At 56.2% G+C, this 26,442-nt stretch overlaps 1 protein-coding gene across 2 annotated transcripts in view; it reads right to left on the bottom strand.

Annotated features, from left to right (window-relative positions):
• MID2 (midline 2) overlaps positions 1-25,423 on the bottom strand; it is a 62,155-nt gene extending 36,732 nt beyond the window's left edge. Inside the window, exons 1-2 of one of the 2 annotated variants that reach the window (XM_074551256.1) lie at positions 25,285-25,423; positions 9,315-10,036 (exon numbers count right to left, since the gene is read on the bottom strand). In XM_074551256.1, coding sequence (XP_074407357.1) covers positions 9,315-9,980 — 666 coding nt within the window. In that variant the 5' untranslated portion in view covers positions 9,981-10,036; positions 25,285-25,423. The other variant, XM_074551257.1, reaches the window with a different exon arrangement.
• Positions 25,424-26,442: the final 1,019 nt, after the last annotated feature.

Below are 26,442 nucleotides of genomic sequence, written 5' to 3'. Positions count from 1 at the left end.
CACTGTGAAATTCAGAATCACAGCTTTAAGAACCGAGTGGCATCAGATGAAACAGAAATGCTGGATTTAAACAAGAACTGAAGGGGTTGAGCAAACACAGTCTCGGGCAGAGGCCTGGCCTTCCCAAGGCAGGGGCATGGCAAAGGGTGAAGGGGGTCCCTGCTATGGATGGAGGCCTCGGGCTCCCGGGACCTGCCCCAGGCTGTACCACCCTCCTTCACCCTCTTCCCAGTCCTAAACTTTAATATAGATTTTTTTCCAGTTGCCACGCTATCACTATGTGGGAAGGGAAAGAAGAAATTTCCCTCTCATTTCATCAGGAAAAGAGATAAAAATGAGCTCAAGACAATAATTTCTCTTCTTGCAGGGCATAACAACTACGCTACACCTGAGGTAGATTGCAGGGCTTAGAGATGGTGATGAGGAGAAGGAGGAACAGAGATGCCCAAACTGCGTCTCTGCCACCTCCAAAACCACTGGCTTCCATGGGGATGAAATGCTGGGAATGCTGCCTGCAGGGAAAGGCCAAACATAGAGAAGACCAAGAACCAAACAACTGGCACTTTGTCTCCAGTGGAAGCATCAGCCCAAGGACCACCACCAGATTCCTCTTTGAGCACTGCTCTGGTCCCCAGCAACTGGAACTCAGCAAGCCCAGCCAGGCCTGTGGGCATGCTCCTAGGGAAGGGAGAGGGCATTCCCGAGGGCAGTGCTCTGGCCCCTGGGTGAGAGGGCATTCCCGAGGGCAGTGCTCTGGCCCCTGGGTGCAGAAGCTGGCACATCGAAGCTCACACGTGGGACTGGGCAAACTATGCACAGTGGGAGACTTCAGCCTCGCACACATCACCTGCAGCCTGGCTCTGCTAAAAATGCATCCTTTTATCTCATGACTTGTAAGACTAAAGCAAAACCCCAGGACTCCTCCAGCAGCACTGGAACAGCATCGGCCCCCTCTGAGCCCGTGGCACTGCAAAGTGACCCCAGCAGCTGTGAATGTCCCCTGCAGCTGCTGCACTGCTCAGAGCTGGCACTCCAAAGGCGCAGGAAGCCCAGCAGCACCCCAGGAGCAATCTGCCCCTGGGATGGCACCAAAGCAGGGACTTGCTAAAGCCCACAGCAGCGTGATGCCATGTGGAAGCCCCACAGTGCAGATACACACAGGCTGTGGGAGTGGGCAGAGCCTGACCTTGCCTGGTGAGGACACTGCATGCCATGCCCTGCTCCACAGACCCTGGAGAGGGGCTGAGTCCTTGGTTTATTCAATTTGCCTGTTTCCCACCACTGCCAGAGCCTCCTGAGCTGAAGAGTAGGAATTGCAACCCCCTAGCTTTTGCCACTAGATTGATGCTTGCTTCCCCAAGGGGCTGGGGAAGAGATGCCACTGCATCCTTTTCTCCAGCCCTGCCACTGGAGGACAATACCTCATGGTCCCTGTGCTGGTGCCTGAGAGTCTCTGGGAGGAGACTGCAATGAAAGCCACAACACACGTCTCATCTCCATCTCTGCAATGCATAAATAACCTGCTCTGTCCTCACCTGGCACATTCCAAACAAAACCAGTGAGTTTATGTTGCAAACAGCATTCCTAAAACACACTCCTAACCCCCCCCCTGCTCCAGCTGCTTTCTCCTTAACACCCTCTCTAAGCATCCTTCCATTTCTCAGCCTTGTGTGGCTTCCTGCTGGATCTGACTGCCAGGAGTCTGCTAACAAAGCCACGGCTGTTGGAAGCAGATGTAAATTCAGACTCTCCTGCCTTTAACCTAGTCATGAGTCCCCTAGAACACCAGCGTTCCTGACTGCACCACGGGCTCACAGCTTCTCAACATCCTGGCCCAGCTTTATGCCTGCAGATGCCATCAGGGAATAGCCAGCTTTCAACTTCTGCACCCAATAAACTCACAATTCTCCATCCAGTGTTAATAAAAAATGGTTCTGTGCACCAGTTATCCAGGAAAAACACCATTTTGAGAAGTATGGAAATACTCAGGGTGAGTTATTTTGAGATGAAACTTTGCAAACACACTTCAGAAAGAGGTATGGGTTTTGTCAGGCATCATGCTGCAGCTCCATTACCCCTGAACCACTTGGAAACCTCTCCTTCTCCATAGTACAGGGAGAGCTTCAGGCAGGACACGGCTCCTTCCTTGGCAGGCCAAAGAATGGACTTGTTTTTTTCGTGTTTTCCATTATAGGCTGGATTTTTATGGATCACTCTACCACAAGCATCCGACTCTAGCCAGGACACAAAGCTGCAGTGAGAACATCCATCAGGCTCTCTTGTCTCCCGACCTTTAGTTTCCAATAACCATCATCACAAAAATAAACAAACAAAGCCAAGGAACTCATGCTGAAAGACAACCCGTGCGTGTTTTCTTTTGGATACCGGATGTCTGGTTCCCAAAAGCCCTTTGGAGAAACAAGGGAGGAATCTGGATTTATCATTTTGGCACATCCTGCATGACACACACCTTATTGCACATTATTTGCTGAGCTTATCCCATAAACCAGAGATGTGCACAAGAGCACAAAGGGGTTCAGCTGGCTCACAAGTATTTGGCTGCATATCGTGATGATTTTGAACACTAAAATGCCCAAATCCCAGCCTTTTACAAGCAGATGTGAATGCTTGGAAAAGCTGGAGTGCTCAGAATGGGCTCGGAAAGGGCTATGCTCAGAGGAGATGGCAGGGTGCACAGGATAGCTGTTGGATAAATCTGCATCCTGCTTTCTCAGGAGGAAAAGGTGTTTCTGCTGAGACATCCCACCCAATTCCCTGGCTGCCTGCACCTCTGGCCATGGGGCAGGAGCCCATCCTGCCCTCGGCTGCCCATCCTGGAGCACATTTGATGAAGCCCCACATGCAGAGAGCTGACGGGGGCAGAGCCAAGGGGAGCTCACGCCGGTGGTGGTGTTTGATATCCCTCCCAAGAACACTGCTGGACGTGTTTCCATCACAGTAAAATGCTCTCCCAAACCAACCAAATGAAGGGAAGGCAAGCAGCAAGACCAGGAGATGCCTAATCCATGCCATAGAGACTAAGATGATCGGAAATATCCCTGCTCCTCATACCTGAGACTCTGCAGCAGAGCCAAGGACGTTGATCTGTGCCCCAAAGGGCCTGGCTCCCACAGACACTGTGAACCCCCAAAACAGCCCCAGTCCTGGTGGGCATGGCCAGAGCCCAGCACAGGGCACAGGCAGCTCAGGGGCAGAGAGCCTCCTCAGAAGAACGAGCCAGCAGGAGCTCACACGGTGCCATTGCAGTGCTGCCACCCAGCCTGGCTGCACAGCCTCCACCTCCTGACACAAAGCTCCACCTCACACGTACAGACTTTACAGGCTCCCACTGCACATCACACAGCACGGCAGGGGCGTGACACCCTGCCAGAACAGGGCTCCCCAGCTGCTCCAGACCTGCCCTCCTGCGACCACCCAGCCAGGAGCTCAGGAGCAGCACCAGAGGTGCAGGAACTTGTTCATCTGGAAGCCAGCTCAGAAAATTTTGGGGACACACCTCTGCTTTCCTCATCACAGACCAACCTGTTTGTTGACAGAGATCAAACCCAGGTGGGCTGATCTGCTGCTGCTCACAGAATCCTTTGGGGTGGAAAACACCTTTGAGGTCAAATGAAAGGTCACAGCTCCCATGGGGAGCAGAATCTGTCAGCTCTGGGGGACGTGCCCAGCTCCACAGTAGCCAACAAGCACTTTCCAGCAAGAGGATGGTTTCCCTGGAGATGCTGAAAGCACAAAGCAGGAGCTGGGACACTCAAAGAACCAGCCTACAGCTCATAAGGTAACCCCACCTCTCCTTCTCAAGGTCCCCGAGATCCATCTCCACTCCTGACACAAGAGGATTTATCAGCAGATGTGCTGCTACTGCATATTGATTTCTACAAAAAGGCACATCAAACTACTTCAATTGGATATTCCAAGCTGGTTTTTTTTAAAAAAAAACAACGCATCAGCTGTCAAGGTAAAATCACTTAATTACACCTGTCAGGTGTTTCACAGGCTAATGTGATAATAATAGCAATATTCAGTATCAGAGAGCAAGGTTTTGAGCCTTCTGAGAAATTCATCTGACACTCAACTGCACGTAGCCGACTTTCCAAATTACTCAAAGCCACTGAATGTTGCTGGCACCCATTTTTAAGGGACACACATGTCAGGAATCACCAAACAGAGCCTGAGAAGAGCCAGCATCATCCCCAGCACTCAGCCAGCAGCATCAGCTGAGCTCTGCTCATTCCCACTCTTGAATATTCATTGTGCCCAAATGCAATATATCCTGAATATTAAACAAGAGCTACTCAGGGCAGGAATATCAATCCCTCAGCAAAGCTGCTGGCTGTTTGGGGAATGGAGGGCTGCCAGCTGTGGGGAGAGGGACAGCATGGCTGTTCCTCCATCTCCCAGGGAGGTGGTGCAGGGGGACGAGTGCTGGTGGCCTCGCAGCAGCCACCAGCACAGAGCACAGGAGGGGCAAGGGCACACAGCCCTGGGCACAGGAGGGGCAAGGGCACACAGCCCTGGGCACAGCCCTGGAGGGACAAGGGCACACAGCCCTGGGCACAGGAGGGGCAAGGGCACACAGCCCTGGGCACAGCCCAGGAGGGACAAGGGCACACAGCCCTCGGCACACAGCCCTGCAGCCCAGTGTTACTCTCGGGCCAGCACTGCTGCCCAGCCTTCAAGTAGGGCTGCACTCTCCAAAACTGCTGGCCATGGCTTTTTAATAAGCAAAAATAGACTTTGTTTCCCCCAAATCAGGTGTTCACAGGGTGGCACCTTCCAACACAAGCAGCTTGTGACCCCTGGCCCAGCACAGTCTGCCTTCAGGCAAGGCTTGTCACTGACATGGTTGAAGTGCCCGGAGCAGAAAGAGGGAAAAAACCCAAATAAAATATAGAATGCAGCAGATGTAATCTCTCCAGAAATTCAGCCACTGGATGGGGAAGGATGGAGACTCCCAACCTGCACAGCCCCTCTGTGCAAGAGGGTCGCCTGGAAGGGAGGCCTTTCTGAACAGCTCAACAACCTGCAGAAGGGAAAAGCAGACAGACAACCACACCCTGCTGCAGAAACACAAGGGCTTTGATAAAAGGAAGTAACACCTGTTATTTAAAAAAAACCTTATCTACAAACCATCTTTCTCCCTCCAGAGAGCTTGGACTCCGGTTCTGGGCTGCCATCACCCAGGATACAAAAGGCTAGAGATGAATCCTCCAGCCCCATCCCAAACATAGAGTCACCAAGGGATTTTCATACAGTTTTATGCTTTCATTTTCCAGCTCAAACTGCTCTTGAGATAGCAACATTGAAATCATCTTGGATGTGAATGTAGGTTTGGAAGAAGTGAGAGATTAATCTAATCAAAGCAGTTTGCAGCTCTGCTAACTCAATATCCATAATAGCTTAGTTATTAATAAGGTAGAAGAGGAAAACTCTCCCTAAAAAGATGATTTCTGGGAAGCAAAGCATATTATCAAAGATCCCAGCCCTCAGCGCTGGTTCCTGGCCCCGGTGACCTCCAAACAATCAATATTTGAGCAGGGATGAGGATGATCTGGGTGTTCAGTGTCAGCTGAGCACTTGCTGCTCGCCACTGAGGGCAGCGATGGGGACGAGAACCCTGTGGTGGGACCCTGGTGTGTGCACAGTGCCCCTGCTCAGGGAGGTCACTGGATAACAGAGTGGCTCTGAGATAACACTGAAAACACCCAGAGCTGGTGGGAAGCTGGTGGCTGAGCCGGGCGGCCCAAAGGCCTGCACAGCTGAGGCTGTGGCACCTGAGGGCACACGGGTTCCCTCCTCAGGTCCCCACAGCAGTGGGGGCTCCAGCCTCCAGCACCACTGACCTGGAGTCAGCCTTGGCTGGGGCTGCATCCCCTTCTCTCCCCTTCTGGAAACAAAGCAGCCAAAGCATCCCTGGTTCAGGGCTCAGGTGCCAACAGCTCCGACACCACCAGAACTCTGTTCCTGCTGGGAACTGCCCCCATCTGTTCTGTGGGAGTCTCAGCAGTCACAACTGCAGCCCTTGTCCTCAGCTGACTCTTCTTGGTGTGAAGAAACAGAGATATACACACCAAAATTCCTCTGAGCACCACGGCAGTGCAGTAAATTATAAATCAAGCAGCAATCTGTGACTCACCCGGCACTAGTGGGAACACACTCGCAGCTCCCAGGTGAACAAGTCCCATGGGGAAACATGATGGAGGGTTTTCCTCAATTTTCTACCCTACCACTCTCCTGAAAGCCTTGGAATGACTACCAGCTCTCTGCACAATTTGTCAGCACAGGGAGGCTTTGTTAATCCAGGTCTCACTCCCACAGCCCCACGGGAGGCAGTGCTGCTCTGACAGGTAACACAGGATGGGTTTTCCACCTGGCTCATGGCTCTTTCTCCAGCAGAGAGCAGATGTGTTACAAAACACCACACTTCTCTTTCTTTTGCATATTTCCAGCCTGTCAATCTACAGAACACAGCACCAGCAAAGGAAAAGCCTCCTCAGAGCTGGCCCTTCTCTGGCTCTTTCAAAGGGAGCAGAGCTCATGGCAAAGCCACCCACAGTGGCCAGTAATTAAGGCAAAATCCTTTCTTCAAATACTCCTTCCACCAGGATCGTGGATGGGGGAGCCAGCTGGAGCTCTGCACACAGAGCTGCTCTTGCTGTATCCCCCAGTGCAGCCCTGCCCCAGCCTCAGCGTGGCAGCAGCACGGGCAGGACCCAGGCAGGCACTGCAGAGAGGATGCCAATTACAAATTTCTAGCAATCTGAATTTATAATTGGCTGAGATTTCACTCGGCAGATAATGCACTGCTGTCCTGGGCACCCGCTGTATCTAGGTCAGGCCATTAGTTTTGCTCTTAATCTACACACAGCTTTAATTTCGTCTTTAATGTCGACTTCCAGCCAGTGCTCAGCATCTCGAGCCATCCCACACCCACAGAGAGGGAAAACCAGCAGCACCATCCTGCTGGAGGCTCCCAGCCATGCTCACAGCAGCAGTGCTGGTGCTGCCTCTGCACTGGGCAATCAGAGAACCAGGGAATGGCATCTGCAGCTGATAACCCTTGGCATGAACCTTCCCAGGGAAAAAAATGCCACCGCATCCATCCCTGGCACCCCAGCTTCAGGAAGCTCCTGGACATCATTCAGCACTCCATCCTCTGCCCCATCCTGCCTGGCATCCCCATGGCCCCTGCTTAAATCCAGAAAACTGCTCACTCTGGCTGGAATTGTAATTTACAACATTAACAAATGGAGTTGAAGATGCACAAAATAAACCCATCACATGCATTAAAGGGATTAAAGACAGTTCCTAAAACATCTGGAGGTGTATAACACAGTATGGATGGATCATTGCAGAGCATCCACAGGGAAGTCAGGCTGCTGGCATATGCTGGAGACTTTAGATGTAAAACCAGCTTGGAAGAAAGGGGAGCACTGGGAGAAGGTTTCTCATTTACACATACTAGTCCAGTTTCAGGCACTCAGCTCTTCTAAAGAGACAAAAAAAATTCCCCACCAAAGATAACTGTGGAAAGCACAGCCCTTCTGACAACAGGAAGTTACTCACTTCAAAAACCCAATTTTTCATCAAAAAAATCTAACTTGAAAGGCGTTCCCAGCTCACTCAGGATGCAGGATCAAAGCCAGGGATTAAGTGCATCTGCTCACTGCTGGCTGCCTCAGAACACTGCAGAGCTCTGGGAGCAGCCCCCAGCTCAGCAGCGCCGTCCTGAGGAGGGGACAGAGGGGCAGAGCCCCCCGTGGGCAGGGACAGAGGGGCACAGCCAGCGAGGCAGCAGCTGCTCCATGGCCACAGGTTCCCGGGCAGCAGCATCCTGTCAGCACACATTTAAGGATTTCAAGTGTTTCAGGTACTTGCAAGGATTTTCATTGCTACACAGTGGTCAGAGCTTGGACTGAGGCCATGTAAGGAGATGGCACAAGATGCCAAAACAAATACTGGCTCTGTTGGTGAAGCCCGGCATCAATCCTGAGCAATTTCTGCAGTGCAGGAAGAGTATCAGGAAAGGAGTCACCCAAAACCAGCCCCACCAAGGCACAGCCAGAGGCAGGGATGTGCTGGAGGATGAACCAGAAGCAGGACACACATTGATGTCCTCTCCAGGCAGCTGTGGCCACCCTCAGCCCTGCTCCCCCAGCAGCTCCAGCCCTGCAGAGACTGAGGACTGGGCAGGATGAACGGCACAGGAAGAATGCTTTCAGCAGAAGAGAGCTTCCATCCATGGCCAGAATCACTTAAGACTTATTTAAAAGGGAAAAGTGTTCTGGCAACCTGCTAGGCTTCCTCAAAAGGATTTGCCTGGCTGGCACAGGCTGGATCAGGGAGGAATATTCCAGGGTTCTAATTTCTCTGCCCAGGTTTTATTGCATGCAAACATACATGGTCACTGCTCTTGAAGGTTTCCAATTTGCTAATTGAGACGTTTCCTCATGGAAAAAGAATGTCCTGGACTACGGACACGGCTGCTGGCGCAGCTCTGCACACCGGGGAAGCTTAGGTGAGGATGATGAGATGGGAGACAGGCAGGCAAAGCAAGCCTCCCCAGGCCCCATCTGGCAGCACCAGCCCAAAGCCAAACCTGGTGGCCGGAATAGGAAGAAGAAACACCCAGGACATCCCATCCCATTCCTCATGCCATCAGGGGTGTTTAGTCACAGCACTGGGCACCTTGCAGCAAGTTCAGGAGAGTCTGGAGATGGAGAGGTGGGAAACCAGCCCAAGAAACTGGACATCTAGGAAGATTTCTTTCCAGGCACCAGTTTGTTTAAAGACAAGGTGGAAAAAATAATCTGGTCTGCACAAAAAAAGAAATCCCAAGTGTTCTGTGTTTTTGCTGGAGCATTGAAGTATTCCTTCTGCCCTCAAAATACACGAGAGCGGAGAGAGTGGTTTTGTTCTGAACATGAACAGGTCAAAGATCCCAGAAAAGCACTTTTGGGGCAGAATGAGCCTGGAACATGAAGGGAGAAAGGCCAGAGGTAGCACAGCTGAGAAAGACATGAGCAGGGTTCTAATGGGAACATGACTGCTGCCACAGTCACGCCTCACCAGCATGACCTCAGATGGGACTTGCTGTAATTTTTTTTTTCATTAAAAAAAAAAGGAATGAAAAGTGTTTTGCAGGCTTATTCAGAATGCACGGGGGGTGGAGAGGGAATTCAAACTTCATATAGGTCAAATATCATCCATGCAGGTTCACATCACATTCACTGCAACCTCCGCTCCCACACAGAGACAGCCTCAGAGCACTTGGAGGAATCCTGCATCCTTACCTTCAGCTTCTCAAAGCGATCGCTGAGCGACGCCACTTGGTGGTCCCGGTGGCGGCCCACCAGTTTGCATAAGGCACAGATGAGCTGGTCGTCAGCGACACAGTACATGTTCACCTTCTCGTTCTCGTGCTCCAGGCACGTCAGTCCGCGGAAGTGCGCGTCGGGCACGGGCTCCACCAGCCGGTGGCTGGTGAAGGGCTTCTTGTTGGGGTGGGTGGCGCGCAGGCAGCGGTCGCAGTAGGACACCTCGCAGGTGATGCAGGTCTTGACGGCGTCGCGGGGCGGATCCTGCTCGCAGAACTGGCAGGCGATCCTCTCGCCGGCCACGGACATGGTAGGGCTGTTGCGGTAGGTCCTCTCGCGGCGGCTCTCGCTGGGGGAGTTGGGGCCGCTCAGGGACGCCTTCTGGAAGCGGTCGATGATGTTCTGCAGGGTCACATTCCTCTTGAGGCCCTCCAGGCCCCGGTGGTTGAGGGAGATGACATAGCGGCAGGTGGGGCACTGGAAGGCGGTGATGGGCTCGATGGACTCGCTGGAGGAGCAGCTGGACACCAGAATGCGGTGGGCACAGCTGAAGCACAGGCTGTGAGCACAGGGCAGCAGGAGGGGGTCCTCGAATAACTCCAGACAGATTGGGCAGGTCAATTCTGACTCCAGTGTTTCCATCTTTAGTTAACACAATCCTGATTCAGCATCCAAAACCGGGGAAGGTGGTCAGGAACCTGCAAGGAAGGAGAGCAGAGATGTGAGACTATAGCTGCACTCCTGGGCTGCTCCACTCCTCCAGCAGCAGGCGCCTGGGGGGTTGGACACATCACCCATGCAACACCTTGACACCCTCTGCATTCTGACGCTGTCAACTCCAGCCCTGCCAGGCCCCTGCAAGCACAGGCTGGAGCTGTCTCATCCCACATGGAGCAGAGCCTGGAGTCGCAGTGGGACAGGCACCGCATGCAGGGGATGGGAGAGGAGGAGAAGCAGCTCCTCTCACACCTTCCAGCCCAGCCAGGGCAGGACCTGGACCACAAGGCTGGAGACAAAACCAGGAGAAACCACATGATTTCATGTTTGTGTTGGTGTGTGCTGCCAAGACCAGGGCGTGGCCATGCTGGTGTTCCATGCTGCTCTGCATGACACAGAAAAACCTCTTAACATCCTCTCCAGCAGCTCCAGGCCTGCTTCTTGTGAAGGAGAAAAGGCAAATCATGTCGTGGAAACTCTGAGCAGAGCAGGTTGGGAGCTCTTAACATCCCATCCTGCTCCCTGCTTTTCCTGGCCATTGCTTTTCAGAGCAAGGAGGGGAGGGCATAGCAGTGAAATTATACTTGGCAAAGTTCCACTACTGGCTGTCCTCTGCTGCACTCCACAACAGCCAGGGATACCTAAATCAACTCCAGCTGGAGGCAAACAAGCTGTATTTTTAGCTCCCTTCCATTGCACGAGGCTGGAAAACAGCTCCCAGCAGGCAACTCAACCTGCTGCTCCCAACTCTGGTGTGCAGAGCACCAGGAGCTGCATCCCAAGTGCTACCCAGCCTCTGCCAGCATCCCAGCATGTTCCCAAAGAACATGCAGTGACATGGAACCGGATCCTGCCTCTCCTCTCTCACCCACCATCCCGTGCACAAGTGGTACCTCCTGGTTTCCTCAGCCACAGCAAGGCAGGCTCTGAGTGATGCCCACTGAGGTGTCCCTCCCTCAGTGTGGATGCAAGGAGAGCCCTGTTCAGTCACAGCCACAAGGCCCCCTCACCCTGGGACTGCTGCAGCAACTGACCCTGTGGGAAGAAGCAACATGGTTGCTTCCAACCTAGCCTTGTTTTCACCCCTGGAACACCCTGGTGTGGTGCACAGGCTCTGCTTGGGGAGAAGATGAAAAACCCTTCCCTGTGAGGGTGAGGAGGCCCTGGCACAGGTTGCCTAGAAGCTGTGGCTGTCCCTAGATCCCTGAAAGTGTTCTAGGCCAAGTTGGAGGGTGCTTGAAGCAACCTGACATAGTGGAAGGTGTCCCTGCCCATGGCAAGGGATTGGAATTGGACGAGCTTTAGGGTCCTTCCAACCCAAACCAGCCTGGGATTCTGTGAAAACGGGCTGTAACCAAAGCGTAGGGGGATAACCCAGCAGCAGGAGAGGGTCTGGCTGCTGGAAGCCCCAGGCTGCTGCTAGCACCTGCAAATGGCAAATTGCACAGGCGCCACACTGGGCCATGCCCATCCCCATCCCACTGAACATATCCGTTCCATCACCCCCACCCCACTGCACCATCTCTCCCCCATTGTCTGAAATAGGATGTGCAAGTGCCTGGAGGAAACCCTGAGCTCTTCCCTGCACCAGCTCAAGGGGCTTATAAAATAAATCCCTTGGATATTTTCATACGTTCATGCTGAAGCAGCTCTTGCTGGCCAAATGCAGCCTTGCATACACATTACACACATTTAAAGCTATTTTTCTCTTCCCCAAGAGAGACAGTGGAGAAGTTGCTGGATCCAAACAAGCAGAGGAGCACGAGGGCTCCCAGCAGCTTCCTTTGCACAGCCCACGGAGGTTTCTGAAGCCTGGGAGCTGCCGCAGCCATGGGAAAGCAGCGGGGAGGAAACTGCTGCTGGCCCTGAGCCTGCTGCCTGCTTGGGCTGCCCTGGATCCAGGGGGCTCCCCGTGCTGCAGGCCTGGGGATGAGGGGTGCCCATACACGCCCAGTGCTCTGGGCACCTCCCACGCTGGCCTCTCCCTGTGCCAGAGCTGCAGCCTGGCACCAAGAGCCCCAGGGCAAGAGTCCCTGTGCCAGCTGGGGGCACCAAGAGTCCCTGTGCCAGCTGGGGGCACCAAGAGTCCCCGTGCCAGCCCAGCTGGGGGCACAGCCCCTCCTGCCTCCCATCACCCACGGGTTCTCCCCGGTCAGCAAACAAAAAGATGAAAAAGAAGAAAGGACAAGAACAGGATTTGTTTCATAGCCTAAGACTGGGAAAAGAATTTAAAAATCGGGATTGGCGTGAGAGGCTCTCCAACACCTTGCCAGAGCCAGATGTCCCACGGAGCAACATCTCACACTCCCATATCCAACTTCAGGCTTCACATGCAGCTCCACTGCTATCCAAGGGAAAACAATGCAGAAAGTGTAAAAATACTTTGATTTTGTTACTGACGGATATTTGTACATTCATCTTGTTTTCCTTGCTGGGACAAGACCTGTGACGGACCCAAGAGGAGCCTCAGGCTGGGACAGAAGCTGGAGCCCTCTTGGAGGAGGCACAGGAGCCTGCTCACAGGCAGTGGGGCAGCAGGGACACGAGCCTGCTCACAGGCAGTGGGGCAGCAGGGACAGGAGCCTGCTCACAGGCAGTACAGCAGCAGGCACAGGAGCCTGCCTGGAGCTGCAGGAGCCCTGCTGGAGGAGCCCCCTCGGAGGAGGAAGGGGAGCCCTGCTCCAAGATGCTACACCTGGCAAAGCAGCCATGCTGCCAGCAGAGCCTTTCATGCCTCTCACTTTGATGTTCTCTTTGATGTCCAGGACTGACACAGCTCATGGAATAGTTGATTAGATTAAAATGTGTTTTCTTTAGAGTCATTAACTCCCTAAATATAAAAGTTATAAAATACTACCACTGTTTATAGACAGCCCTGTGTCCTTTGTGCCCAAGAGTCAGTGGCCCTGTCCATGCTGGCCTGTAATGACAATGTGCAGCAGCAGCAGGTTAACAGCATGTGACATCCAACCAAACATTTTTCTGTGTTGATCTGAGCTTTGCCCAAAACTGAGGGAAACGGGGGAGGGGGTGGGAAATCAGTGACTAACAGAAAAGATGGGGAAGGGCAGCAAACCCGGGGGGGCAGAGCTGGGGATGATGCAGGGCCAGTGCAGAGCCAGTGCCACGTCCTCTGGGACACAGTGACCGTCGCTTTTACTTCCAGCCCAGGTGGTCTCCAAACACTGTGTGCCAGCCTGGGGCAGCAGGAGCGTGGTGAGGGTACATGGGTCACCCTTGGCCAGTTACACCAAGGCTACCTGGATACAAGGGTTCCCCCACCTCTTCTCCCAGATAATTATTTTCACAATATCAAAGCTCTTCATCACTGCCTCAAGCTCACGGGTTTGCCAGGAGAGATGCAGAGGTTTGGCACCAAGGGAGGAAGGAAGGAGAGACATGCAAGGAGGGATGCTGCCCACATCACCCCATCCATACCTGGGAGGGAGACATCCTGGTGTACATCACCTGAGGCCACAGGCACCCAACCCAAAATCCATGCTTTCCCCTCGAGCAGCATCCAAGTCTCATTTTTACCCATGTTTTCCAAGTCCACATAAAATTCCCTCTGGTCTCCCCCAGCATCAACCCAGGGCAGAATTTGGCCAGCCTTCAGAGTCCCACACCAGGATATCCAGATGTGTTCAGACAAAAGTTAATTCTGCAGGTTGGTATTTCCTGCACCAAATATGGTTATTTATTTCCCCTTCCCCTTTTTATGCCTCTTTTTTTTTTTTTAACTTCCCCTCCCCCTCAAAAAAGCTCCAGCCGAGATTGCTCAGCTCCTTCCAAGAATGAGGCTTTAGAAGAGCTATGCTGCTCCACCCGTGCATTAACGAAAAAAGTAATAAAATATGGCAACCCTTTCCTTAATTGGCACAGTGACAGCAGGATACAAAATCTGGGCAGCAGTTGTCTCCATCCTTTTTGTTGTCCTTGGGAAAATGAGTTCAAACCCGGATCAGTGTTGAGGGGAGGACAGAACAGCCCGTGCAGCAGCCACATCTCGTGTATCTCATTCCAGGGACCCGTCCTGCAGCCCAAGGGGAAGGGGGAAGAGGTCCCCCCTCCATTTCCCAGCTCTGCCAATGACCCTGCGCTCCTGCCAGCTCAGCCTTCTCAACCAACCGGCCTGACTCTGCCCTTGGGATGGGCCTGTCCAGGAGAAACAGGGTCCTAGGAGGAACACAGCCCCAGCTGCGTCACCAGCAACAGCTTCTGACCCAAGGAAGGCACCCCAGCGAGAGGGGAGGCCCCCAGGCTCCTCCAGCCAATTCACATCCACAGTTTCTCATTCCTTCAGTGCTTTATTTCCATCAGCTGTACATATTTAACATCAAATTTGAAGCTCAAAGCTGCAGCCAGCACAGAGCATCCCTTGGCCACATCATTGCCTCTACTCCTCCCTCCCAGAACACCTGAACACATCAAACAGAACACTCCCACTGTAAGAACTCCAGATTTGTCTGAGGCTTTCTGAAAATCCCAATGATCTCTCTCCCAGCTGCCCTCCCCAATCACTTTACTGCCATACTAGAAAAAGAACATCACCTGTTGCAGTTAAACTGGATTCCCCCTATAAAAGCCTGTGTTGCTGTCCCTAATCCATCAAATTGAACCAGCATTTCCATACCAGCTTTAATTATTTTCCAAGCCAATTTGCATAGTGCTAAAGCAAGGTTGCTCCACATAATTTCCACTGCTCTCCATGCATCTCTTAAATGAAGGACAGAGCCAGGAGGCTGGGTTCCCATGCAGCAATTCACTTCAATGAGAGACCCCTGTGTGCTGGCAGTTCACTTGCTTCATTCTTAAACCCTCCAGAAGAGCCACCAGAGCCCAGCAGGCACTGGCCATTTGTGCTCTTTAACTCCTCCATTTGCACTGCACCCTTATTCCCTCTGGGAATTTCACCCTCATCACTGCCTTCACTGATCGGATGAGACCATTTTGCTCCATCACAAAATCCCTTTACTCCTGCATGTCTCCTGTCAGGCTCCAAGGTGGGGAAGGGCTGTCTTGGGTTTTCTGCACCGGACAAGGATGCTCCAGCTAAAGCCTACAAGGTCTCCACCTCATTCGCCTCCATGATGTCAGAGAGGCAAGCACCACGAAAAGATCCTTTGTTTGATCTCTAGTGATATCCTGGTACAAGAGAAAATTTTGCCTCTTTTCCACAAATAGCGCCCAGGAAGGTGAGAGCTCCTGGAGTGCTCCCACAGGACCTCAGCACAGCTTGTGTCCACATGGGGCTCCCAGGGGATGCAGCATTTTGGAGCCCTTGAGCTGCAGGGTGGATCAGGAAGGGATTCCCTGCAGTTTGCTCCCTGGCTCCTGCAGCCATACAGCAGGAATCATGCCATGTGGATTCCTCATGGCTGGAGGGGTCTGAAGATACCCAGGCAGCCATGGCACACACTGTTCTCCGGGACGTTACGGGGCAATTCCCCCTGACACCATGTGGGAACCTTCCCTGCCATCTCCACCAGTGGCCTGGGGGCTGACAGGACACAAAAGGCTCAGGGCACCTCTCCAGTCCCCCCACTGTGGCAGAGCCCTGGAGCACAGCACAGCTGCTTCCAGCTCCTGGGGAAGACAGCAGCTCCCCGAGGTCCCCAGCACTTGCCTCCCTAATCTGTGAGACCTGGGGCTGCAGCAGCCAGTCTCAGGCTCTGGCAGGTCACAGACCACGGCAACCCTCTTTCCCACATGCTGCATATGTCTGTCTGTCTGTCCGTCCGTCCATCCCCCCTGCAATGAAACCCACAGTCCCTGCCTCTCTGCCAGCAGCTGCCCCCACAGCTCAGGGGCTGAAGCCAGGGGGTCACAGGGGGTCTGAGGGCTGGGAGGGACATGGACATGGCATGGACAGGGACAGCTGCAGGCATGAGGCTTTAGCAGGAGCAGACCCACCAGGCCATTGCAGAAGGGAGTGACCCCCTTCCAGCCTGGCCCTTGGGAAAAGCAGCTGGTGAGCAGGCATGCCACCAAAGTGGCACATCCAGCATTCACACAGCCCTGGCACCAACCCCACCCCCGCAAATTGTCCCTCCCCTCCTGCCTCAGAACCCCACCGTTCCAGATCTCACCACCCCTCCCCTCCCTCACCTCTCCTGCAGCTCTGTGCTCTCCTGCCACCCTGCTCTGCCAGCCTCTGCAGCTGAGGCTGTGCAGCAGGCAAGCAGACCCAGCAGCTCCTGAAAACAGCCCCGCTCCCAGCTGGCTCTGCCAGAGCACACATGGCAGCAGCCTTTTGATCAGAGCCTTTCTCCAGGCGCACCCTGTGGCTCTGCATCCTTCCCCTCTTCCTCAGCCACCGCCTGCAATGCAGCTCCAGCCCAGCCTCGTCCCTACCACAGCCACCAGCCCCCGGCCCAGCAAGGATGAGGGAGGACATATGGTGCTCTGGAATAACCTCTGGGCTCCAGAGCAAGTCACGGCTCTTATCCCCCAGATGGACGCTGCAGAGATCACACAGCTCGGCACAGAGGTCTGCCTTGCTGAGGAGGAGGGCACTGCAAGGCAAAGCCCTTGGTCTCCCCAGAGGCTGGAGCAGCAGCAGCCAGCTCCTGTGCTCACAGCCCCAGTGCTGTACTAGGGGACCAGCATCTTTCAGGGTCTGCACCCCACGGGACACACCAGGGTTATCCCCACTCCAGTGCTTCCTAGAGGACACCCAGCGCAGGACACTGGCACAACTCACCCACAGAGGAGGGGAGCTCAAAGAGGTGCAGAGACATGACCACAGTGAAGGCAGGGCTGAGCTCGTGGCAAAGCCCACCATGGGAAACAGCCAGGAAACACAGACCCAGACCTGGGAAGGCAGCAGTGCTGCTGTCACATGAGCGTGACCAGTGAGGGGCCAGGGCACCCCAGCAAGGAGCTGGCCCCGCACCAGCGCTCCCCAGGACCCCTCGTGCTGTGCAAAAGGCAAAGCTCTGCTGCAGGGATGTTTTCTGGGGGGTAGAATAACAACAGATCCTCAACCAAAGAACGGGGGCTCCCCCTGCGCAGCACAGTCTCAGCCCAGCAAAGGCACAGAGCTCAAGAGGGAAATCCCACCATGGTACCCCCACCTGCTCTGGGCATTGCCCCTCTGCACCACCTGACTCCTGCTGGGAAGGGAGAAAACTGGATGGGGCCAGGGGAGCCAGAAGGGCTCCAGAGGGGACGGGAGCTGCTGTCTGAACCAAGGCTGTGTCACGTCCCTGCTGGCCCGGGGCTGCCGAGCGTGCTGATGGAGCTCCGAGGAGCACCCGTAACCCCGGCACCACGCCAGCCCAGCCCGTGGGACACACGCTGCCCATGCCACCGGCTCAGTCCCATTTTGCTGCTCGGTGCAGCAGCAAAAGCAGCAGCTCCGACCCCCGGGCAGCTCCCGGCCCCACCGCACGGAGGCTGTGCAGCCTGCCCGGGGCCTGGCCGCTGTCCCGACCCCTCCAGCCTCCCCGGCCCACAGCGAGATCGGCTGCACTTCCCAGAGACACCGCGGGGCCGGGCAATCCAGGGGCCATTGTGCTGCTCTGCGCAAGGTTAAATATATCCGCCCAGCTCCTCGGGCTGCATTCCTGGGAGGCTGAAAGGATAAACAGCACTTCCTGCAGGAACTGGACACAATGGGGGGATAATTAGTGCTAATGCCCAGTGCAGAAACAAAGCAGGTAGCAGATATTTTGGACTTCCACCCTCATTCTTCCCTCTGCACCCCCCTCCCACCCTGCAGTGCTCAGGAAGAGGCACTCAGACTGGCATAACTGTGCTCCCGGGCCACCTAAAAGAGATTAATGATCTAAAAGGAGGAAAGCTGCCTCTTTCTAAAGGGGCTTCACCATCCCAGGCACACGAGCACGGGTCTCGCAGACACGTTTCTCCCGGAGCCAGCCCGGCTCAAGCGGGGCCATGCCCGGAGGGTCCCAGCAGAGGAGGACCCTCTGCAGATGGAGCTCCCAGCAGGGCACAGCCAGCGATGCCAGCGCTGCCCAAAGCGCAGGGACAGCGAGCTCCCATCGCTGCGGGAAGGGACCCACGGCCCCACGGCTCCCTCCGCAGCCAGCCGGGTCTGCTCCTCATAGTCACCTCCTCTCTATCACAGCCAAGGCCCAACTAGGGCTTGTTTTCAAACTACAGCAACTTTTAATTCTTTTTCCTACCCCAGTCCCTTGGGAGTGCTGACAGACCAGCCACATTTCCCAGTCCCCCTCCTGGTGCTGCGGAATGACAGAGCGACCCAGCGCTCCCTGGACACTTTTCCAGCGCATTACACAGGTCATTTAAAGCCTTTCAAGACAAAATGCTCCCACGCCCTGAGGTGACTCAAAGCCATTAGCATCTCTTTGGGGAGGCCTCTCCACTGCTGCACAGGAGCACTTTTGCCCATCATCTCAAAATAAAATACATTTATAAACAAAAAAGCACCAATTCCCCTTGGCTCAGCTTCCCGCTGCAATATCCCCGGTCAAGGGGCTGGAGAGAGGAGGAGGAGGAGGCTCCAGCACACAGAACGGACAGGTATGGCAGAGCCATTGGCTGTCCCCATGTCCCATGGTCTGCTCTGAATGTCACCGACACCCACAGTGCTGTCATTCACACGTTATGAAGCACACCAAAGGATGCTCCACCAGCAATACCACCGCATCGTCTGGGACCAGCCCCAGGCTCACTCCCCCAGCCACCCAGGAGCGGCTTCCTGAGCCAAGGGCACCAGCACAGCCGTGCCCCTGCAGGACATGGATTCCATGGCTCATGCCAGCACGGGGACTAACTGCTGAAGGCAGGCATGGAGCTCCCAGAGCGAGGGGAGAACCACGCAGCTCACTCCATCCCGCCATGGATCAGCCTGTGGCAATGGACAGGGAACAGCCCAAACCCAGCACAGGCTGCATCCCGGAGCACACTAAACACGTCCACCATCCCCACCCAGCTGGGTGGAGAACTTGGACCATGCTGGTGCCTCCATCACCCCTGTTCCCAGCCAGCGTGCCTCCACCACACTGCATCTCTCCAAAGCTCTCTTCCCTGCTCTGAGGGGCAGCCAAGGTAATTTTGGCAGCATGCAGGATCTCTGGATCTGCCTGCTGTTGCTTTCAGCTCTGCTCAGCTGCAATTCAGGACATGAAGCAGGTAACTGCAAAGGTAATTTCCTCCTGCCATCCCTGCTCCCTTCCTGTGGGCTGCCCGAGGGAGGCAGAGGCTTCTGGCTGGTGACAAGAGGCAGGGCACAGACAATACCTGCTCTCACACACTGATAAGTTCTTTAATGATCTTAAAGGAGCCTAAAACGCTCCAAATTTTGCATCTGTCATGATCACAGACGATTCCAGAGCCTCCCTGGGGGTTTGACCCACCAAAGTGCCTCCAAAAGCACCTGACACTCCTGATTCCCCATGGGAAACCACTGCTGCTCCATAGGCAAAGCACACACCTGCTGCAGGAATGACAAGTGGACACAAATTCCTGCAGCGCTGGAGGGAGCACAGCACTCTGCAGGGTCACTCCAGGACTGATCACAATGGTGGCCAGAGGCTTGGGAAAATACTGACAGGAGCAAAAGAGTTTTTAAAAATTCCACCTTAAAAAATTGATAGTGTTATGTGTATAGATATATATTCAGTGTGGCAGGCCTGTGGTGCCTGATGCAGGTGCTGGAGCACTGAGCAGCACCCCAGCCAGCAGAGCCAGCACAGCAGGGTCACGACAGTGCAGGGACAGCCTGAGCCAGCACAGCACCCAGTCCAAACCCCAGCCTCCTTAGGGCAATGTCGAGCCAGGTCACCATGCAGTTCAAAACCCCTGCCCATTGCTCCCGTGAGGAGGCCCAGGGGGCAGTGAAGGAGAGCAGCTGCTCACAGCTCCACCCCTGAGCTCAAAGGCCAGTGCTACTGCCCCAGCCCACCCCTGCTCTGGGTTATTGACCATCCTTGAGACCACCCTTCCCTGCCTCGCTGCATTCAGTCCTGTTACACAACCAGGTTTGTGGGGTTCTCTGAGGATCCACAAAATGCATTTAAGCTGCTCTGTGTCTCTTTGAAAAAGGAAGCTAATTTATTCCTCAATTGCTGCTGTGGTGTCAGAGGATGCTGCAGGCTCCACCTGTGACAGCTGGCACATTGTCACCTCCCCTGTGCCCCCACAGAACCCCACTCCAGCCAAGCCTCTGCCTCCTGCCTGAATGCAATTTTCCCCCTTCAGTCAACCAATTCAAGATTGGGTTTGTGTAGTAGTCGATTTCCTGCATCTGCAAAGCGAAAAATAGACTGAGCAATTCATTTCTCTCTGAGACACAAATCTCAGTTATAAACACAATAATGACATTCTGCAAAGGCAAGGAGCCCTTTCATTTGGAATCCCACGGAAAGTGTGTGAAGCTGGGGGATCCCTGACACAGCTGGCACACAGACCAGCTGTGTGTGTTCCTGCATGGATGCAGCACGAGTCCCTTGGATCTGCCCTCAGAGTCTCAGTGATGCAGCAAGTTTCCACTTATTTCTCACATTGGCTTTTCACAAGCCTGTGGGTGTGGGTTTTCCTTCTCTAGCAGTTGCCGGATAGTGAGATCTATAAAATACGGTTTTGAGACCTGAGAGCTTGCAGCATCCAACTGCAACATCTGTAAAAAAATCCCAGAAAAAATAAAAAACTCCAACTCCTCCAAACAAACAAAAAACTCCCACAACTCTCCCCTCCTCTCCCTCTCCCCCATTTCCCTTCACTCTACTGAGAGTAAAAAACTCAGAACTTGTTTAACCCACACAGTGGCAGCAGCGTCCCCATTCATTCACAGGCTGCTCTGGCTGAGATTCCATTCCAGCCAGATCCCACCTCCACCCTTTTCCTGTCCAAGGGCGGAAATCCCACGGGAAATGCCCAAAAGGAAGCAAACCAGATGCCACCACCCAGTCGGGAAGACCTGGCGGTAGCGTTGGGCTCCTGCAGCAGCAGCAGCCCCTCACTGGCACCTCCCAGGCAGCCTCCCCTTCAATAATAAACAGTTTCCATCAGAATCACCACAAGCCTTTTCCACTTTAAGGGACTCCCCAGATTCAGCACAACCCAAAACGCTCCTGGACCTTGGCAAGGCAGCCCTGGCTGAGGTGGGAGCAGACACAGAACACATCAGGCTTTCCCACACAGCTGGGCAATGGGGGCCTGATGGCACTGCAGTGGGGCAGTGTCCCCTCCCCAGTGCTGGGCTCTGGAGCAGTCACTGGTGCAGCACCGGGGGCATTTGGGACAGCCCACATCCCCCGTGAGCAAACAGGCATAGGAGAAAGGGACATCATTCAGGGGGAGGGAAAGGGGGACAGGGACATGATATTTAGGCTGGACATCAGGAAATGTTTTTTCACCCAGCAGGTGATTGGAAACTGGGACAGTCCCCCCCCAGGGAAGCTGTGATGACCCCAAGGCTGTCAGAGCTCATAAAGCACTTGGACAGCACTTTCAGGCAGATGATGAGATTCTTGGGGTGTCTGTGCAGGGCCAGGAATTGGACTTACTGATCCTGATGGGTCCCTTCCAACTTAGCCTACTCTATGATTCCGTGACAGGGATGACAGCAGCGCTGAAACACAGGGAACTCCCCAGCAGAGAAATGTCCCCTGCCCTCCTGGCACCCAGGGCACTCCAGGTTTGTTTGCTGGGGGAGGAAGCCAAGCCCACAGTGGCAGGGGGATCAGTGAGCTGCACGGAGGCTGATCGGCACGACAGAGCTGAGACTGCAAGAAAAGAAGATAAAAAGTGGTCCAGCCTGACCCCCCCACCAGCATCCCAGATTTCTGTCACTGGAGCAGGCCTGGGGGCCAGCAACCCACTCCTGTCCTTGCTGTGTTAAAAGGCATTACTGGGGGCTGGGGGCTGCGTTCCCCATGGAAGTGAGCTGGCAGCCCCAGAAAACAAGGGCAAGGGTGTCCCCATCCTGGTCACAGGGCAGGGGGCCAGAGCAATGCAGAGTGCTGGACTGCCAGCAGGCACAGTGGCTGTTTCCTGAGGAAGTGCAGTGCATCCAGAGGCACAGAAAGGGCAGCTCTGCCACTGGCCATGCTCCCTGCGCCAGGGGCTGGGACAAAGACAGCAAAGGGCAGAAGATGAAGCCCCCACATCCTGCCAGCACTGGCAGGGCCCCACCAGTGGCACCCCAAAGGCCAGGGCTGCAGCACGCCTTGCTCTGCCCTGCATTCTCCCAAGGATGACACAGCCACAAGCTCCGGGCTCAGCACCGTGCCCCTCCCTGCACCCAAGGATGAGAGGCACGTCCAGGGCCGCTGGCACAAGGTCCAACCCAGGGTTTCCAGCGCTGTGTAGGAGCACACGCAGGCGCCCAGGATGCCAGGGGTGCGATGTTCCCTGCACGCCACTGCAGCCCCCCGCCCTCGCACAGCACAAGGCGCCTTTCAGAGCCACACAGACACAGCATTCTCCTGCTGGTGACCTCCCTGCCCTGGCATTTCTGGGAGCCAGGCTCCACAGCAGTGAGCGGTGGCGTTGGAGGCAGCAGCCCGAGACTGGTCAGCAGCATCCCCACGAGGGTGCTCGCTGCTCAGAGGGGCTGCCTCATTAGGCTGCAACACACACTCGCTTTCCAGGCAAACAACACCAAAAACAAGGGAAAGCAGCAACACAGGCTCCAGCCTCCCCAAGGCTTTGTCCCCCTCCAGAAGGGAGCTCAGGGGAGCAGCCACAGACCCTCTCACCCCAATGTGGGGAGCACCAGGCTCAGAGGGGCTCCCAGCAGGCTAAGGTGGATTTGCAATTGGCAGCGGCAGCTCCTGACAGAGGAACAAAATAATCACACTGCTCATCAGCTTCCTTTAATGAACCAGCTGTGCAGCCTGCAGAGACAGTTCTGGTTCCAGCATCTCTGATGGAACAGCCTTGGTCTCTCCAGTGACCAGCCTTCGGGATGCACCAACCCCCTAAAGCCAGGGGCTTGACCCAGGAGCTAAAAGGCTTAAGGTGCCCCTCCCCAGTACAGAAGCCCCAAGTGACAGTTCAGAAGCTCACAGAAAGCCCAGGGGAGTCGCAGCATGGGTTTGGAAACACCTATCCATCCATGGAAGGGATGGAGCAGGAGACAATCCTGGCTTTAAAATGAAGTCATTTATCCATCTCACATGGTCCCAGGGCCAATCCCACTCTGCTCACAAACTGGCACACACACTGACACACACCCCTGAGCTGTGCCTGGACCTTGGAGGCCAGCACAGCTCACCCGGTGCATGCTTTGCAAGGCAGGCATTTATCACCCACTGCAGCTCCATCTCTTTTGCAAAGCAGCACTTCCAAGCCAGGCAGGACGTGGGCTGTGCACAGGCACGGCCTCCCAGCCGCCATGGGAGGCTGCACAGGGCACAGACCCAGCTCGGATCGCAGCAGCCAGCACATCCAGGGCTCTGCAGCCACCTGCCTGAACCCAGACAGCTGCTGCTGTCGGTGGCATCAATTCATCCTTCCTCCTTGTATTGCTATGGCACTTACTGTCTGTTCCCAGGAGCACCCTCAGGGAGCAGCCCCTCGGTGCGAGGGTATTCCAGCACTGCTGCCTGGGCCAGCCTCCCTCCTTCCCTCCCTCCGTGCTGGGGCCAGTTTCACTACCCCTCGGTCAGGGGCACCAGCCAAGCCTCGAGTCTGCTCTTTGACGGTGAAATGCGGCACAGACCGCCTCAGCACGTAGCCCATGCCAGCCGGGGGAGCGGAGGCAGCTCTGCACAGCCCCTCCAGCGCAGCCCGAGGGGCACTGCCCGCTGCCGCCGGGGTGCAGGAGGGAAGGGCGCTGCAGAAGGCTCTGGGAGCAGCTCGAGCCCACACTCAGCGCCCCCCTGGCAGGCCGGCAGGCCGGTGGCACCTCCCAGGTTGGCCAGACACTGCCCGATGATGCCCCCCTGCCACCCGGGAGCCAGCAGTGCCCTGCGCTCCGCAGGCACCGCTGCCAGCTCCCACCCGGCTGCGGCAGCTCCTCCGGCAGAGCCGGTCTCCTCGAAGCCGCCTTCCGACAACAAAAGCCGAGCCGAAACCTCCGGGCTGGCTGGGGAGACCTGGGCGGCAGCCAGGAAGGGCAGGAGCCATTAACGCCGGCGTGTCCGGACTTGAGGGAATGACGGAGCAAGCAGAGCCATCTGCCCTCGCCGGAAACTCCGCAGACCGCTGGGCAGAACAGAACGGCCCTTCACCGCGCTCCAGCCCTCGCCAGCTGTGCTCCAGCCCCCGCCAGCTGCGCACACAGGGGCAATAAACCTGCGGCTGGGATGTTTTTGAGGCAAAACAGGAAAATAAAGCGCGAGAGCGAGGTGACACTCGGGCACGTTTTCCAGCAGCTGCACAGGACCCCGGCGCAAGCAAACACACTCCGCTGCCCGCCCGGCAGTGGCACCCCAAAGCACGGGCAGCACCCCGGACACGTCTCCCGACCCCCGGTGCCCGGAGGGCAGCGCCGGCAGACCTCCCACACGCGGCCGTGTCTCTCCTCTGCGGCTTCCGAAGCTCCGGTCACGGAGCCCGCTACCGATTAACTTCCGTGGCCCCGGAGTTCACCAGATTCCAGCCCCGCTGGGAGAGGGGCGTGGGGGACCCAGCAGGATCAGGGCAGCACGGGCCCCGCACCGGCTCTGCGGCGGCGGCGACAACCCAGCACCACAAACCGCTGGGAGCTGGCGCGGGGCTGGGCAGCGAGAGGGGACACGCCAGTCCCCGCCATGAGACCCGGGCTGAGGCGGAACGGCGGGGGCGCGACGCGCTGCGCGCGGGATCCCGAAAGCCGCGGGCGGGGAGCCGGGAGCCGGCCGGTTCGTACCCGCCCCGCCGGTAACGCACCGCCGCTCCCCAGCAGGACGGCCCTCGGCGAACCGGCGAAACGGGAAGGCCGCGGGGAGCCCCGAGCGAGGACAGGCCAGCCGGGTCTCCCCGCTAAGCGGCGGAAGGTGACGGAGCCGGCCGGCAGACGCACTCGGCAACGGGGAGAGGCGATCGGGAGCGGGGGGAGCCGGCAACGGCTCCCGGGAGGGGCGGCAGTCCCCCGCCCCGGCACTTGCTGCAAACCCGCGGGAAGGGCCGCGCCGGGGCCCCGACGACCGGGTTCGGTGCTTCCTCCCGCCCCGGTACCTACCAGCGGGTCGCGGCATCCCCTCCCCGACTCGGTGCCGCCTCCCGCCCCGATGCCGGTAGCTACCGACGGCCCGCGGGAGCCCCCCCGGCCCGCCCCGGTGCGCCCGCCCGCCCCGGTGCCGCCGGTACGTACCGGCGGCCCGCGGGAGCCTCCCTGCCGCTGCCCGGGCATCTTGGAGGCGCGGGGACACGGCGGCGGCGGCGGCGCGCGCGGGGCGGGCGGGGCGGGGCCAGGGAGAGCGCGCGGCCCCGCCCCTCCCCTTGGCCCCGCCCCGCCGCAGGTGAGGCCGCGGCAGCGGCGCCGGGAGCGCGCCCGGGCCTGGGCGGCACCGCGGGGCGGGGGGACATGGTGTGCCCCTCTGGGGACACTGGGCACCCCTCTGGGGACATGGTGTGCCCCTCTGGGGACACTGGGTACCCTTCTGGGGACACTGGGCACCCCTCTGGGGACATGGTGTGCCCCTCTGGGGTCATGGTGTGCCCCTCTGGGGCCACTGGGCACCTCTCTGGGGACACTGCGTGCCCCTCTGGGGACATTGTGTGCCCCTCTGGGGACACTGGGCACCCCTCTGGGGACATGGTGTGCCCCTCTGGGGACACTGGGTACCCTTCTGGGGACACTGCGTGCTGCTCTGAGGTCGAGGCAGTGCGTGTTCTGTGGCCTGGGGACACTGTGTGCTCCATGGGATTGGGGGCACTGTGTGCTCACTTGGGGCAGGGGACAGAGCGTGTTCCCGTGGGATGGGGGACACCGTGTGCTTCTGTGGGGTGGGGGGCAGTGTGTGTCCCTGTGAGATGTGGGGAGCTGTGAGTTCCCAAGCGATGGAGGGCACTGTATGTCCATGTGTTTATGGTGAGACTTGCTACCTTGATAGCGTTCAACACATTTATTATTTTCAAAGTGAGAAATTAATTAAATGGGGTTTTCACCACCTGGTTCAGCATCACAAAGGGACGTCCCGCCCAGTGTTCTCCATACAGCAAACCAGCTCTGGGTGGATTGTTACCTGCGAATTGCACATATATATGTATGCACAGCACTAACATCAAAGGGAAACATGGGAGGGGGAACCCAGAACTATAATTTATTCCTTCGTAATACGGAGACATGTGGCACAGGTTATTTATATTTGAAGGCTGCCCAGAGTGTAAAATGAGCCGTCTTTTAAAAATAAACCTGAGGAAAAATACATCCAGGCTCCTGGTGCATCTGAAGGTGAGGCCGGGCAGGTGCTGGGGGAGGCGCCGGGAGAGAGCCGGGAGCTGCAGGGGCTGCTGTGTGCCCTGAGTG

This window comes from Zonotrichia albicollis, chromosome 14 (genome assembly GCF_047830755.1).
Source record: "Zonotrichia albicollis isolate bZonAlb1 chromosome 14, bZonAlb1.hap1, whole genome shotgun sequence".
NCBI classification, from domain to species: Eukaryota; Metazoa; Chordata; class Aves; order Passeriformes; family Passerellidae; genus Zonotrichia; species Zonotrichia albicollis.
This window is presented reverse-complemented; position numbering and strand designations above follow the sequence as displayed.